Source organism: Equus asinus, chromosome 5 (assembly GCF_041296235.1).
Source record: "Equus asinus isolate D_3611 breed Donkey chromosome 5, EquAss-T2T_v2, whole genome shotgun sequence".
Lineage (NCBI taxonomy): Eukaryota > Metazoa > Chordata > Mammalia > Perissodactyla > Equidae > Equus > Equus asinus.
The window spans coordinates 36,880,437-36,896,876 of NC_091794.1; the positions used below are offsets into that span (position 1 = coordinate 36,880,437).

The 16,440-nt window shown below is 36.7% G+C and overlaps 1 protein-coding gene across 13 annotated transcripts in view; it reads right to left on the reverse strand.

Moving 5' to 3' along the window:
• Nucleotides 1–16,440, reverse strand: part of VPS8 (VPS8 subunit of CORVET complex) — a 236,928-nt gene that overhangs the window by 73,604 nt on the left and 146,884 nt on the right. For 7 of the 13 annotated variants that reach the window (XR_011503257.1, XR_011503256.1, XM_070509284.1 and 4 more), the window contains exons 36-38: nt 10,096–10,243; nt 6,354–6,443; nt 3,320–3,374 (exon numbers count right to left, since the gene is read on the reverse strand). Coding sequence is in view for 9 of the 13 variants with exons in the window: in XM_070509284.1 (XP_070365385.1) it covers nt 3,320–3,374; nt 6,354–6,443; nt 10,096–10,243 (293 nt within the window). In the remaining 4 variants the exon portion in view is untranslated. The remainder of the gene's footprint in view (nt 1–3,319; nt 3,375–6,353; nt 6,444–10,095; nt 10,244–16,440) is intronic. The other 6 variants (XR_011503258.1, XR_011503259.1, XM_070509286.1 and 3 more) reach the window with 1 other exon arrangement.

Here is a 16,440-nt window from a genome sequence, read left to right on the forward strand (position 1 = left end):
TCTTTAGCAATGGAAAATTCTCAATCATCTGTTTGGGGATTAGTTAGTAGAGAGATTATCTTTCACGTTTCTTGCTCTACCATTTCTTCCTCCACCTATTTCTTAAATGTAAGTAATTCCTCCAAGATACTATCTTAGGCCTTTTCCTCTTCCTTTTTCAATAATTTCAGCCACTCTTATGGTTTCAACTCTCATGACATTGCTTTACCTTCAAGTACACACCTCTGGCCCTCAGGCCTTTCATAATCTGCAGGTTGAATTTTCGACAGACTCTAGGAATCTCTCTCTGCATGGATGTCCTGCAAGAACCTTGAACCTTATATGTGAAAAAACCTACTCATCTTTCTCGCTTCACATCTGTTCCTTCCCCTAAATTTCCAAACTAAGTTAAGGGAACCATCGTCTTTACGTCAACCAGTTTGTGAATCTTCACTATCTTTGATGCTTCCCTCTCCTTCACCCACATATTCAAATAAACTGCCAATTTTGTTGATTCTACTTCCTTACTCTCATAAGCCCACTACTTTTATGCTGGTGGAGCTCTTCATTACTTCATTTGCACTGCAACAGCCTCTTAATTAAACTTCTGACTTCCAAATCTTGCCTTTCTCATTCCCTTTTATACTGTCACTAGAGTTTTCTCAAGTACGAGTCCAAACACATCTGTCCCATCCACAAAACCATCAAAGACTTCTAATTTTTAAAAACAGAATGTAAGGGAGCTGGCCCCATGGCCGAGTGGTTGAGTTTGCGTGCTCCGCTGCAGGCGGCCCAGTGTTTCGTTGGTTCGAATCCTGGGCGCGGACATGGCACTGCTCATCAAACCACGCTGAGGCAGCGTCCCACATGCCACAACTAGAAGGACCCACAATGAAGAATATACAACTATGTACCGGGGGGCTTTGGGGAGAAAAAGGAAAAAGATAAAATAAAAAATTCTTTAAAAAAAGAACAGAATGTAAGTAAACATGGTAAACACTCTGGCTCATCTTCTCACCCTGTGCTCTTGCATCACTGGATTATTTCTCACTCCTTCAGGTTACTAGCCAGGAACTTTCATGTTCATGTTTTCAGCCTAGAGGCCTTTCTTGCTTTTGCCTATCAAACTCCTATTCGTCATTCCAGTCCTACTTCAAAGGTCACCTCTTCCACAAAAGTATCTGATTCATCAGTTACAAACAGTTCCCCACTTTTCCACATCCTTTGCCACTCTCACTGTATCTCTTTTATAATACTTGATTCTACCAGCATTAGATATTTTTATTTACATGTCTGTCTCCTTCACAAGACTGTAGTTCTTTGGGTAAGGACTGTGTTTTAGCCATCTATGTATATTATAACCCAAAGGAACTAGCACATTATCTTGCAATTAGCAAATCTTCCAAAATTCTTAAGCATACTGAAAAAAACTGAAGCTGAAAATAAATGGTAGATGTAAGACTATTACTGAGAAATTTATCTTCATTGGAATTCAACATACTGGCTTCCCTAGACATACCACTTGCAAATCATTGTTGTGGTTTAGGGGAAACATTCTTCTTATTTTTCCCTCAATCTTTCATGTCTGCAAAAATTATTCTTATAACAAAAAGAAAAATACCATAAATGCAACAAATCTAACAAAGTTAAATTGACTGAACACATAGCAACAGTACAAAACTAATAGCTAAATGTTTAGCTGAGCTAAATATGGAAAAGTCAATCACGTGTTTACTGAAGTTCCAAAAAGATTCAGTATAATACCTATCACCTAGGTCCTAACCATCAAAAAATATAGATAAGCAAGTAATCTACACAAAATTAGGGTAAAAGTGTTTAGGGAAATGTGTGGGCCAAGCGGTTCAAGAAATGTGCTGGTGTGTTAAAGAGGTAGGACAATCTAACAATCACCTTTCAAGTGATTCTTTGAACTTTGGGAGGGCTATTTTGAAAATAGTCAAGTAATACAAAAATAATCCAAAACAAAAGAGGGCAAAGGACTTGAATAGACATTTCTCCAAAGAAGACATAAAAATGACCAATAAGAACATGAAAAGGATGCTCAACATCACTAATCATTAGGTAAAGGCAAATCAAAAGCACAATGAGACATGACTTCACACCCATTAGGATGGCTATTAACAAGAAAAGAGAAAATAAGTGTGGTAAGGATGTGGAGAAACTGGAACCCTTGTGCCTTGCTGGTGGGAATGTAAAATGATATGGTCACTATGGAAAACAATATGGTGGCTTCCCAAAGAATTAAAAACAGAATTACCATTTAATCCAGCAATTTCACTTCTGGGTATATACCCAGAAAAAATAAAAGCAGGGTCTTGAAAAGATACTTGTACATTCATGTTCAGAGCAGTATTATTCACAAGACTCAAAAGGTGGAAGCAACCCAAGTGCCCACTGGCAGATGAATGGACAAACAAAATGCAGTATATAAGTAAAAGAGAATATTATTCAGCCTTAAGACGGAATGAAATTCTGACACATGCTAGAACGTGGATAAATCTTGAAAACATTATGCTAAGGCAATAAGCCAGACATAAAAGGACAAATACCATGATTCCGCATATATGAGGTACTTAGAGTAGGGAGTCAAATTCATAGAGTCACAAAGTAGAATGGTGGGTGTCAGGAGCTGAGGAAGGAGGAGGGAATGAGGAGAGATTGTCTAATGGCTGCACAGTTTCAGTTTGGGAAGTTGAAAATGTTCCGTAGACGGTGGTGGTAATTGCACAACAATGTGAATGTACTTAATGTCACTGAACTGTACACTTAAAATGGTAAATTTTGTGTTACGTATACTTTTCCACAATTGAAAACAATAAATATATATTAAGTGTTAAGGAAAATAATGAGAATTATATATCTACCCATGACAAAGCCATTCAAGATTCTCAACTGTCAAGTTTTACCACTTTGTGCTAAAATTATATAAATTCAGTACAGAAACACTGGCTATTTACTGATTAGAAGCTCTGACTTGCTGTTGCTCAGCACATTATAGTAACTTTTATGACATTAGTTATGCATCTCATTTATATATAACCAAAAAACAGTACAGAAATATAACCAAAAGAATAATCAATAGCAGCAAAAAGTGCCTAATTTTATACTGACCTCCGCTGACAATTTGCATCACAAAGCCACAATGGCTTATACAATTTCCTACTAAGAGCCCTTGAAAATGAGCTAAAATTAAGATCAATGTTAAAGTGGATAAACAGTAATTATGCAGATGAATCTAATTATTACTCAATAAATGCAGTTTATTAGACAACAACTTTTACAACATGGGATCCCTTGGAGAAAAAATTGTAAATTATACCCAAGATCTTACTTTCTTCTTGATGTGTTATCTCTTGAAGTTTGCTCTGTAGTCTCTAGGAGGTAAAAAAGAATGCAGGGGTAAAAGGAACACTTTGTATTTCTAATCCACCACATATTTGAATTAACATATGTTAAAGAAAAATCCTCAAGAAACAACAAGGTTATTAAGAATGGTTTCTTACTATCATTCAGAAGAGCATTCTTGTGTACACAGAAAGCAGAGCTAGCAGTATCGGAAGGGACCCAAAATATCACGTATCACTTATTCGGCCCACTTCTGCTTCTGTTGCACTACCACACAGTCATCACTGACATTCTTTAAGCACAGTAATGAGGACTAGGATTTATCTATGCTTTGGATAAGGGAATAAAATTCATAGTGGGTTATGAGAAAAAGAGGTGGGTGGGAATAAAAAAGGACATATAAATCTATCCCTATAGCACAGGGGACAGCCTTGAGTGTGACATCTCACAAATATGCAGTGGTAGTGTCCACTATTGTACTACATTCTAGACCCTTAGATACCCTTAACTGATATTCCAAAGGTGTCTTAATATACATTGAAACTGACCATAACACATCCCTTTTACGCAAAATTTGCTCTTTTTCTTTAGGTCCCATATAGGTCAATGTTAACCTAAAAATCATAGAATCACCACACCTCTCATTTATTCCACACCATATAGAAATGATCAATAGTTCTCAAATCCACCTCTTCTTCTCACTCCACCGCCACTGCCACACCAAGCTTAAGCCCTCACTGATTCATAGCTGTACTACTCAACAGCCTCACAGATGCTCTGTTTTGAGTTTTTACCTCGCACTTCTCTGCACACCCTCCCCCCCAGATCTTCCTACAGTGATCAGAGCAGTCTTTATGAAACAACAACATTATGCCAGTTCCTTGCTTAAAAACCTTTAGCTGATCCTGTGTGACAACAGAATCAGTCCTAATTCTTTAGCATGTTCTACAAAATCTTTCCAAATCTGGACTTAGCCTTTGTTTCTAACCTGACCTGTGTATTGATAGTTGAGCTCTAGTAAAGCTGCTGGCTGCTCTCCTAGCAGTTCATATTTCTTTGTATTCCCATGTCTTTGCAAATGATGGCCTTATTCCCTGTGAGGATTTCTTGCTTCACTTCCCTCCATCCATGCCAGGAATACTTTTACTTAGCCTTTAAAACCAGGTTCATGCTATCAACAAATAAATTACAAGGAAAAAAATGGATGTAGGGGTAACTTACAGATTAAAAGAGGTTAAGAGCCTACACAAAGCCTTTGTAGCATATTCTTCCTGGCCTGCTTTACACTTATATGGCTATAAAAAACCTAGAAGCTAATATGGAGTAGTTTTTGACATAAAAAGGACATCCCTAATCTATTCCTAGCTAGATGATAATATTTAAAAAACAGATATAACACTTCGCAGCCATTAGGATGGCTACTATCAAGAAAACAGAAAATAAGAAGTGTGGGTGAGGATGTGGAGAAGCTGAAGCCCCTGTGCACTGCTGGTGGGAATGCAAAATGGCGCAGCCACCATAGAAAACAGTATGGCAATCCCTCAAAAATTAACAGAATTACCATTTAATCCAGCAATTCTCTTTCTAGATATATACCCAGAAGAAATTAAAGCAGGGTCTCGAAAAGATATTTGTACATCCATGTTCATAGCAGCATTATTCACAATAGTTAAAAGGTGGGAGTAACCCAAGTGTCCATCAATGGATGAATAAATAAAATGCAATATAATACATAAAATGGAATATTATTCAGCTTTAAAAAGGAATAAAATTCTGACACGTGTTAAACATGGATAAATCTTGAAGATATTATACTAAGTGTAATAAGCTAGACACACACAAAAAAACACTGTATGACTCCATGAATATGAGGTACATAGAGTAAACAAAGTCAAAGAATCAGAAAGTAGAATGGTGGTTGCCAGGAGCAGGGAGGTAGGAATGGGGAGTAACTGTCTAATGGGTATAGAGTTACAGTTTGGGAAGTTGAAAAAGTTCTGGAGATGGATGATGGTGATAATTGCACAACAATGTGAATATGCTTAATGCCACTGAAATGGTAAATTTTATGATATGCATATTTTATAACAACTAAAAAAACGGAAAAAAATTCTTTGAAAAATTGATAGAACACCAACTGTTGCTGAGAATGTGGAGCAACTTTCATACACTATTGGTGGGATGTAAAGTGGTATAACCACTTTGGAAGGAGATCTGATAACTTTTTATAAAACTAAACCTATACCTATCCTGTGACCCAGCAATTCCACTCCTTGGTATTGACTCCAGGGAAATAAAAACATTTGCGTATAGGAGTGATCACAGTAGCTTTATTCATAATAGCCAAAGACTAGAAATAGCCCAGACATCAATCAACATGAGAATGGATAACCTGTGCTATATTCATACAATTAAGTGACTCAGCAATAAAAGGAACAAACTAGTGATACATGAAATAACATAGATAAATCTCAAAAACATTATGCTGAAGGAAAGAAGAATTACACAAGAGTACCTACTGTACAATTCCATTAACATGAATGAACAGAACAAGCAAAACTAATCCACGATGAAAAAAATCAGAAGAGTGGTTACCTCTGGGGGGATGGGATTGAGAACAGACTATGAAGAAGTATAAGAGAACTTTCTGGGGTGAAGGTAATGTTCTCTGTCTTGTTAGGAACTAGGGCTATACATACAGGTGTATGCACTTGTCAAAACTCATTAAATGGTACACAAGACTTGTGAACTTTGTTGTATGTGCATTTTACCTTAAAAAAACCCAGAAAGAAATATTGAACTCTAGTCAATGGCATGCATGATAAAAATATTTAGAGGTAAAATGCACTATTGTCTGCAACTTACTTTGAAACATAAGAAATTAAGATGGATTGATGAAAACTTACACACTGTTATATGTCAATTATATCTCAACTAAAAAAGATGGACTGATGAATTGATAGAGGGATACACAGAAACATGACAAAGCAAACAGAGTAAAATGTTACCTTTAGCATTATTAAGAAGGCACCATGAATATCTCCTTTCTTTTCTAATAGATAAGCAGTGACTTCATGAAGTTGATACTTCTGGGTAATCTAGGAAAGAAGAAAAGATAGAGATTTTTGTTCACAAATCTTGTCTGTGTAGTGAGAAGATCCTATTAAGGATGAAAATACTGCATGATAATAAATAACGAATTCATACCTTAGTAGTACGCTACTTTACAGTATAATATGCAAATATTTGGCCTTCTAGTTTTATAGTGGCCCATTTGGCAGTTCTAACTGGACTACGTTCATCCATTTTTTTTCACTGATCTATTTAAAACATTGTTACACATCTGAATAAGGTCTATTGGAGAAAAAGTAACACATACACATAAATAGTAATAATATAAACCGGAAATTGGTAAGTGAAATTATACACACAACATTTAGAACAAAATGACAAAGAAAACACTCCACGTCAACTTGAGGGATCTTAATAAAATTTAATAAATTAAGAGTTTCTACTAAGTGAAAAAGACATACCAATTAAGCTAAGAAGACAAAAGAAAGAAAATACACACAGAAAATAATGCCATAGAAAAGAAACAGAGAAACAATGGAGAAGTTTAACAAACCCCAAATTAGTTTTTGAAAAAACTAATAAAGTAGAATAAAACTTTCTTAGTAGTAAGAAAAAAGAGAGGCCCAAATAACATGTTAACAGGTTAAGAGATTAAAGGAGAAAAACATGTGATCATCTCAATAAATGCAGAAAAAGTCTGATAAAATGCAGCACCCAGTCTTGACAAAAACAAAAACAAAACACAACTGGGAATGGAACTTTCTTAATTTAATAAAAATTATCTATTAAAATTCTATAATAAACACCATATTTAATGTAAAATGTTAGACACGTTCGTTTTTAAATCAGGAACAAGGCAAGCATGCATACTGTCACTGCTTCTACTCAATAATATCCTAGAGCTCCTAGACATCTGATAAGAGGCAGAAAAAAGTATAAGACTGGAAAGAAAACAACCCAAAAGTACCATTATTCTCATAAAATATCTTTGTCATTAAAAAATCTAGAAACTAGTTGAATGAAAAAAGAACTCAGCCTGGTTACCAGATACAAAACAATGCACCAAAATTATTAACCTATAGCAGCAGCAATCAATAAAAAAATTTTCAAAAAATTTCCTTTCACAATGTTAACAAAAAGTATAAGTTTCTAGGAACAAATTTAAGAAAATGTGTGCAAGAATCTCATATAAAATATTATATAGAAGTAATAAAATCTCACCAAACAGCATAAAAGATCTTTTGAAAAGACAACCGTATTCCTGAATATGGAGACTCAATACCAGAAGATGTCAATCTCCCTGAATTAATCTACAAATTCAATGTATTTTTTCATCAAAATCCCAGAAGAATTTTTTTTAAAAGAACCTGATAATGTGATTCCTAAGTTGATGTAGAATAGTAAGAAGCCAAGAGTAGCCAAAGAATTTTAAAGAGAAAGAATGAAGGGGGAAGACTCTTATTTCAAATAATAAGCCTTATTGTAAAGCTGTATTAATTAAAATATGTGGTATGGGTATAAGGAAAGACAAATAACCAAAGGAACACAACAGAATCCACAAACAGATCTACGTATATTTGGGAGTTTGGTACGCAGCGGTGTGGCATTATAAGTCAGTGAGGAAAAGACGATAAAATGCCTCATGGGCCATTAGCTATGGATGTGGAAAAAAATATACAAATCTCTCACGATCTGTTTACAAAAATAAATTCCCGATGAATTAAAAGCCTAAATGTAAAAAGCTAAACTATATAACTCATATAAGAGGATATCTTTTATGCCATAAAATTATGAAAGGAAATAAGACACACAAAAAAGTTTAAACCTTACAGGAAAAGACTGATAAAATAGAAGTCACTAAAAACCAAGTTAAAAGACATGCCACAAAAGACTGCAAGAAGGCATATCCAACACACCAAATCAGCAAAGGATTAGAGATGCAGAAATGAGAAAGAAACAGAAATCAAGCAAAGGGCAAAACCTCAGTAGAAAAAAGGGCAAATGATATGAATAGATAATTCAGAGAAAAGAAAATCAAAAGGGTCATTAAATATATGGAATAATGCTCAATGTCATACGTAATCAATGATATCCATCACACGAGTAAAAATTAAGAAGTCTAAAAATATTAGTAATCAGTGAGAATGTGGAAAAACAGCAAATATCAAACACTGATGATGAGAATAGAAACAAACAGAAAATCAACTTGGTAATATCAGTAGAATTAAGCTACTCTATTGTTTCAAGAATTTCACTTCCAGATGTATTATTTAGAGAAACCTCACATGGAAACACAAGGAAATATGACATGGATGTATAATGTAGCATTGCTTATAAAGTAAAAGACTGGAAGCAATATGAATGCCTATCGATAGGGAAATAAATAAGCTGTAGCATATTCACTCAATAGAATATTATACAACCATTAAAATGAATGAACTAGATCTAGATGTATAAAAAATGATAGGTTTAAAAAACATTTAATGAAAAAAGAAATTTGCAATGAGATATGTATTATGATACCATTAATAAAAATTCCAAAAACACGTAAGACTGTATCATGTATTTTATAGATCAACACATAAATAGGAAAAATAAAAAACACGAATGGGAAGAAGAAACTTCCCATCGTGAGGTTGGTGGGGACCTCAGGGGAGAAGAGGGGAATGTGATGCATAAAAGGTGCTTTATTGAATATTATTTATTCACATCTATAATTCAGGCTACAGGTAAAAAAAAAAATGTTTTATTTAAAACAAACCAACAACAAAACATCAAAGATCTGAAGCCAGTACGGCAAAATGTTAACAACTATAAAATTGGGTGGTGGGTATATAGGTATTTGATATTCTGCATATTTCAATATATTTGAAATATTTCATAATGTAAAAATTTTAAAGTGTGTGGGCAGTTCAGGAAGTGGATAATAAAAAATATAGCTTACTGTTTCATGAGTATTGATAGCAAAGGAAAGGAGGTATAATGGTAGTTTAAAAATAAATCTCTTTTCTTTTCTTTTTTTTGTGAGAAAGATTGGCTTTAAGCTAACACCTATGCCAATCTTCCTCTATTTTATGTGGGATGCTGCCACAGCATGGCTTGGCAAGCAGCGCTAGATCCACTCCCAGGATCCAAACTTGTGAACCCTGGGCCACCAAAGTAGAGTGCACAAACTTAACCACTGCCAGCCACCAGGCCAGCCCCTAAAATAAACTTTAAATGGGGAATGTACTAGCTTCTCATATGGAAACAGGAGAAAACAAGGGAAGAGAACCAAAGCAGAGCCTGTGCTACGGCTACTGAATTCCCTTCAGCCTAGTCAGTCTTACGGCGCAGCAGGACTATCTCACCATCAGTGCCTGCGAACAAGAGCTTGGTTTTCTCCTTTTAATATGTTTCTTGTATTCCTTTTTCTAGGCTTATCATGTTGGTCAGAATAGCTGTGAAACTTGATTAACAACAATGATGGACATGTGCTGTTTCTGACTTTACTAAATAGGGAGGCAATGAAGAGCATGTGCCATGGAGCCAGTCTGTCTGGGTTCAATCTCAGGTGCTACCACCTTCGAGCTTCAGCTTAGGCAAGTGGTTCACTGTGTGAGTTTCCCCTTGCTCCCTGTAAAATGGTGACTGATTAGGAAAAGCCCACGCTTGTCTCCACTACACTACTGGTCTCACCTGAATAGTTTCCTCTAGGCGGTAGCACTCAAGGACTTGCAGCGTCTCTATAACTTGGTCCGGGTTGAACTGACAGAGCAGCTCAATGAACTGCTCTGTAATACAGGGAGATATTTGCAGCAATTCTTGATTTACATGAATACCTTCCCTGAAAGCATAAAAGGCAAGAGAGTAGCATTATTTATTCACATCTATAATTCAGGCTACAGGTAAAAAAAAAATGTTACCTTAAAACCAAGACTATCTTCTGGTCAGGAAAAGTTGTGAATTAAAAGTCTCCCTGTTACTTAGGTTAGCAGTAAGTTACGTCAGAGGCACTCTAAATCACAGTATTTCTCAGTTTACACTCAACAATTAAGGAAATAATATTCCATGAAGGTGCCTCTGAATAACACCAAAAGACACACTGTTGCTCTAAAAGAAACAAAGATCGACCCAATTCAGTTTAAACGATTTGATCCCTGAGTACCTGTACATAACAAACCATCTTCCAGTCTCACCAGCACTCCCCGCTGTCCTTCCCTCGCAGCACCAAACGCACCATAATGTAATTACTTTTTAATTATCTATCTTCTCTACAAGACGATAAACTCGGAGGGCAGGCATGAGGTATCTTCTCACTAATGAATTCTCAAAGCCTACAACAGTGTCTTGCATGTAGTAACGGCTAACTATTTGGGTGTTGTTAAAACAAAAAATTGGATGAATAGTAGGATACACAACATTTATGGGTTCATTTGCCTTGTCTGCCAGCTATTCACCAAGTTCACTAGTCATAGTGCCCACACAGAAGCTGTGGAAGTAGAGGATTAGCTGTATCATGGAGGACACTCAACTACGGGTGGCCAAAATGAACTATTTAGAAAATCAACTGTTGTTCACGGGAGACCTAAGAATCATCTTCTCTCTTGTTTCAAAACAAATCAGTTCCTACTGAAAGTCCTATCTTCTCTTCGGAATTCCTCAACTGAAGCTCCTTATATAAAGAATTGAAATAGGGTTAATAAGACACAAAATGACTGCTTGGGAAACTGACCTTCTGAAGAAAGGTTAAGGCAGATTGTCTAAAGCAACACTTGCCAGCTTTTCTCATATTGTGGCACAGAGAAAGCAACAATATTTGTATGGCCCATCAGAGTAAAATAAGATTGATGACAGGGCACTCTAGGTGCCTCAAGAACCACCCCACGACCCGAGGGGGTCAGTCTCTAAGAACACCTGGAGCCCACGCACAGCACACCAAGAGCCATAGGTGGGAATCTCTGGACTCCAGAGAGAAGGATCTGGGCTTCTAAATATTCTATAAATGATGGTAAAGAGCCCTCTTATTTTTACTAGTAAGAGACTTCAGTTACAGAAGAAGGAATTATATTTACATATGGGTAATCCTTCCTAAATGAAGAGCTTGGTGACACTCACTCTTGACTAGAGGTTGGGTGATGAGCTCAGTAAGTTCTACTGCTCGATGCTTTCAATACTTGCTGATGGGCTAATTCACTATCTCTTCAAATTAACTGTCAATCCCAAATATCGAATTTTCAATTTTTTTTTAAATTTCACAACTGCCTTTAATGTGGAATTTTTTTAAGTGACTGGTTATGCCCTATGGGGACCACTACCTTAGTTCTTATCATATAATCTGAAAATTATCTGTTTAATTACACTATAAACTGGGAAAGCAAAGACCGTGTTGGTTCATTGTTATTTCCCCAGTATTAGCATAGTCTTGGCACATAATAAATAGGTGCTCAGTAAACGTACATTGAACCGAAGTGAACTGACTGGAAATAGTGTACCGGATTGCATGCAAACAGAGGGAACGAAATATAGGATAGAGGGGTGAAAATTACAAGGACTAGGGCTATAAAGTCAGGTAAAGCTAGGAATAAATCCTGTCAGAAAGTTCTACATGGAGAAAGCAGAAGACGCACATGATAAACCCAGGGAAATGATAGTTCTGTACATAGGATCAAGGTTGTGTCTCAACAGAACACTATTAGGTAAAAGAGAAAGAGAATGCTAACAAATGTTTCTCGACATTAAGGTGAGCCAGTGTACTTTCCAGATGTCTCTGCCATATTGTAAGTGGTGTTAACATTTTATCTACACCAGACTTCCGCTAATATGTCTTATAAATGCAAGGCTATGGAACAAATTAAGATTAGACATAAGCATGTGCCAATGAATCAGAGTATTTAATTACTTCCAGAACATTTATTGACAAAACTCTTTACAAGTACTGAAGATGTGAATATGCATCAAACCAAGCAAATCACCCAGATGAATAGATTTTGATGCGTTCATCTGGGAGGGAAATAATGTGTGTGCTGGGAAATGATCGGGCAACATCAACATAACCAAACCTTTAATAAATAAACTGTAGCATTAATGAATTTACACCCATTTCTGACTGCTATCAGTCTTGCATATAAATACAATTTGTTATATCCATTTCCCAAAGCTATTTCTGTTAGTCTTCTATGAGCTGCCTACTTTGCCATATACCCACTGCTAACTTTAATGGCTGTCAAAATTACATATTTTAGACCTAAAGCATACCTACTCTTTGGGAATTTCTATTTTAATAACAGCATTGACTTAAAAGATATAAACATTTAAGTATATATAAAACGGAGAATTTTACAAGGCTTTATCTTGTCAGCTTTAAAAGAAAGCATTTGTCTGCCTTGTGAAATACACAACACATACATACCAACCACACCCCAAAATTCAGGTTGAAGAAAATATCTATTCTTACTTAGGTTGTGAAAATAATTTAAAATTATAATCTTGCACATTAGGCCATTTCTGGGGAAGGATAAACTACCAGTTTTGAAAAAATTACATTAAATTGATTCTAAAATTTAAATGCTGATTTCAAAATATTTGCCAGAGAAAATAAAAGCTGTGCAGGAATGAAAAAAGTCTGGTTGAGTCCTTCCTCCTCATTCTAAATACCACACAAAAATAGTCTAGACTACTCTTCTAGATTTCCAAGGAAGAGGATTTCACAATTTCCCTCAGTAACTTGTTTTGACAACTAGGGTCACCTCAGCTTAGCCTAAATCCTGACTACTTGAATTCTCTCCTTATTCCCACAGATCCAGTCCTTAGAGGTGGTGGCATACTAACGACTACTTGGTACCTTTTAGACTGAGAACTCAGATATATCACTCACAACACACAAGAGTAAATTATTTTCCATATAGTTTTAATTCAAAGCAAGCTGCTTCACAAGGCTGCTCAGCTGAACTTTTAGCCCTCCATATACATTCCATGTTAAAGATGCCACAATGTAATCCTGTGTCAACTGAACAAAACATGAGTGAGCATGCCAATCTGCCTGAAAAATACTTCAGATGTGGTTATTATAAGTAGCAAAGACAGTACCTACAAAATTTATATGAAACTTTAACATAGTTACAATGTTCCACAAACTGGACAGGCAACTGGCTTAGATGGAAACCCGTCCTGTGGGAAGAAGGAGCGCAGTAGCATGCTTTGGTCTCTCTGAGCTCCATGATGACCCATTACACTGTGCACAGCTGTCAGTACCCCTCACACAGGAAGAGCCACAATCCCTTATAAACTTTTACGAGGCACAGACCAAAGCAGACAAGTGTACCATTTGTCTAACAGCAAAGATTCTGCTGCATCAAATGATGTAACAGCAGATCGAAGACAGATCTGTAGGGGATTTGGCCACTTTCCATCTCCAGAGTTTGATTAATAATCAAGTGTCCAAATGTCCTCCTTTAAATCTTAAAAGAAATTTTGTTTTCTCTCTGATATTCATAAAAAAGTATACTGTTTTGAATGTTCTCCTACATAAGCAGGAAGAACGGCTTTATAAGCTAACAGAAATACGAGCCCAATGACTTTAGGGGCAGAAAAAATAATTTAGCTCCATAATCTTATCAAGTTTTGGATCATTCCAACGCTGTATAGATTTCAGTTAAAAACTCATAGCATAGCTAAAACAAATTTTCCAAAGTTCCACTATTCATAACACTAATAAGAAGAAAACTGCAGTTACCTGTAATGTATATTTTCTTCCCAATGCAAAGCTCTCATCACTAAAATCTGCTAGCAATCCTATTAGGAAAGATTGTCTTAATGTGACCCAAGTAGAAAAAGACTGGAAAGACGCAGGTCCTGGCATCTCCCCATAATACTTAAACTGGTGCACTTTCAGGTTTAGGTGAGAAACCCGATGTCATTCTCTGCCTCAAGTGATAGATGGAATTGGAAGAGATGGAAGAGCGGCAGTTCTGTGACCTCACCACAGAGACATTCTTTAAACAGTTTCCAGAAACAGATTTTGAACTGAAGCTGGGTCAGACTACTATAAATCTATTATGATATCCACATATAATTCTGAACATATAGAGAACAAAGACTTCTGGTTTCTGGTCTGGCATGTAAAGACATTGAAAGTTAACACTTCCGTCCTCAGAGGAAAAAAGCCGAACAAACTGAAAATCAACAATCCTTCCTGGATCCATCTGAGTATTGAGGTCACAGGGCAAACTGCCACCACCCAAATTAGAAAGAGACAGACAGCAGATATAAAAACCACAGCTTACTGGAGCAGAAACCACTGCTACTGGAGACAGTACTGGGTTAAACTTAATTAAACCGTAATTGACGAACTGCTGGAGGTTCAGTGTGGAAACCTGAGAGTTAAAAATTCCAGGGGGGGCCAAGTCTTCGGGGGAAGTTCCCTCACTTTCATGAGTTTTACCTCCAGGAGGCCCACCAGGTTCTCACTGTGAAGATGAGAGAAAAATCCCATCATGCTTCTAGCAGTGGGGTGGGGAAAAGCGGCCATTTTGAAATATACCCAGAGAATTTTGTTCTTCTTAACAAGGCCTGCTATTATGGACTGAATTATGTCCCCCCAAATTCACATGTTAGGGTTCTAACTTCTAGTACCTCACAATGTGTATTTATTTGGAAATAGGGTCTTTGCAGATAGAATTAGTTAAGTTAGGATAAGGTTACGCTACAGTAGGGTGGGCCCCTACTTCAATATGACCAGTGCCCTCAAAAGAAGGGGAAATTTGGACACAAACATACGCACAGGAACAACACCATGTGAAGATGAAGGCTCAAATCAGGGTGATGCTTCTACAAGCTAAGGAATATCGAAGATTGCCAGCAAACCACCAGAAGCTAGAGCAGAGACACAGAACAGATTCTTTCTCACAGCCCTCTAAGGAATCAACTCTGCCAAACCTGATCTTGGACTTCAAGCTCCCAGAACTGAGACAATAAATTTCTGTCATTTAAGCCATACAGCTTGTGATGCTTTGTGAAGGCAGCCCTAATAAACAAATACAACTGCCCTCAAGGGAAACTAGTTTACCAGAACCTAACTGACTGGGGTTTTACTAAAGCTTAACCAAGCTGGGGGAAGAGGAATAACCAACTCCAGCCCCTTGTAGCTTTCCATGTGGGAGAAAGAAAATATTCAACTCCAGGCCCCTCCAGCCTTCTGCTTCACTTAGAGGTAGGGAGAGGTACTACAAAGTACTTGGGAAGGTCACTGCCCAGGGCACAGGCTCACTAAAGACTGAACACTAATCACAAGACTATAGAATGCCTCCCCTCCCACCACACCTCACCACCACATCAGTAGGGCTCCTGTACAGTAACGGGAATACAACTGAAAAGAACTACACATCTCAGATCTTACTTTAGAAGAAGTCTCTAGGGAAACCCAGAGAATGACCAGGGAGACAAAAACGAGGACATTTGAGGAAACTTCAGCCTCAGACACCTACAGCTATAGCAAACAGTAAACACAGCTTAACACCTAGCCAGATAAACAGAAAACTTCACAACAAAGGTCTGTTTACCTCAGTTCCTTTTATGCAGTATATCATGTCTAGCTTTCAATAAAAAATTACAAGACATACTAAAAGACAAAAAATACAGTTTGACGAGATCTAGCAAGTATCAGAACCAGACTCAAATATGGGAGAGATGTTGGATTTATCAGATGGGAATTTAAAGCAATTATAATTAACATGCAAAGGGCTTTAATGGAAAAAGTGACATGTAAGAACACAAGGGTAAAGTAAGCAGAGAAATGCAAACTCTAAGACAGGAACAAAAGAAAATGCTAGACATTAAAAACACTAAAAGAAATGAAGAAACCTTTCATGGACTCATCAGCAGCATGGCCACAGCAGAGGGAAGAATAAGTGAGTTTCAAGCTATGTCAATGGAAACTTCCAAAACTAAAATACAAACAGAAAAAAAGACTCGGGGAAAATAAACGAGAACAGAAGATCCAAGAACTGTGAGACAAATATAAAAGGTGTAACACACACATAGTGG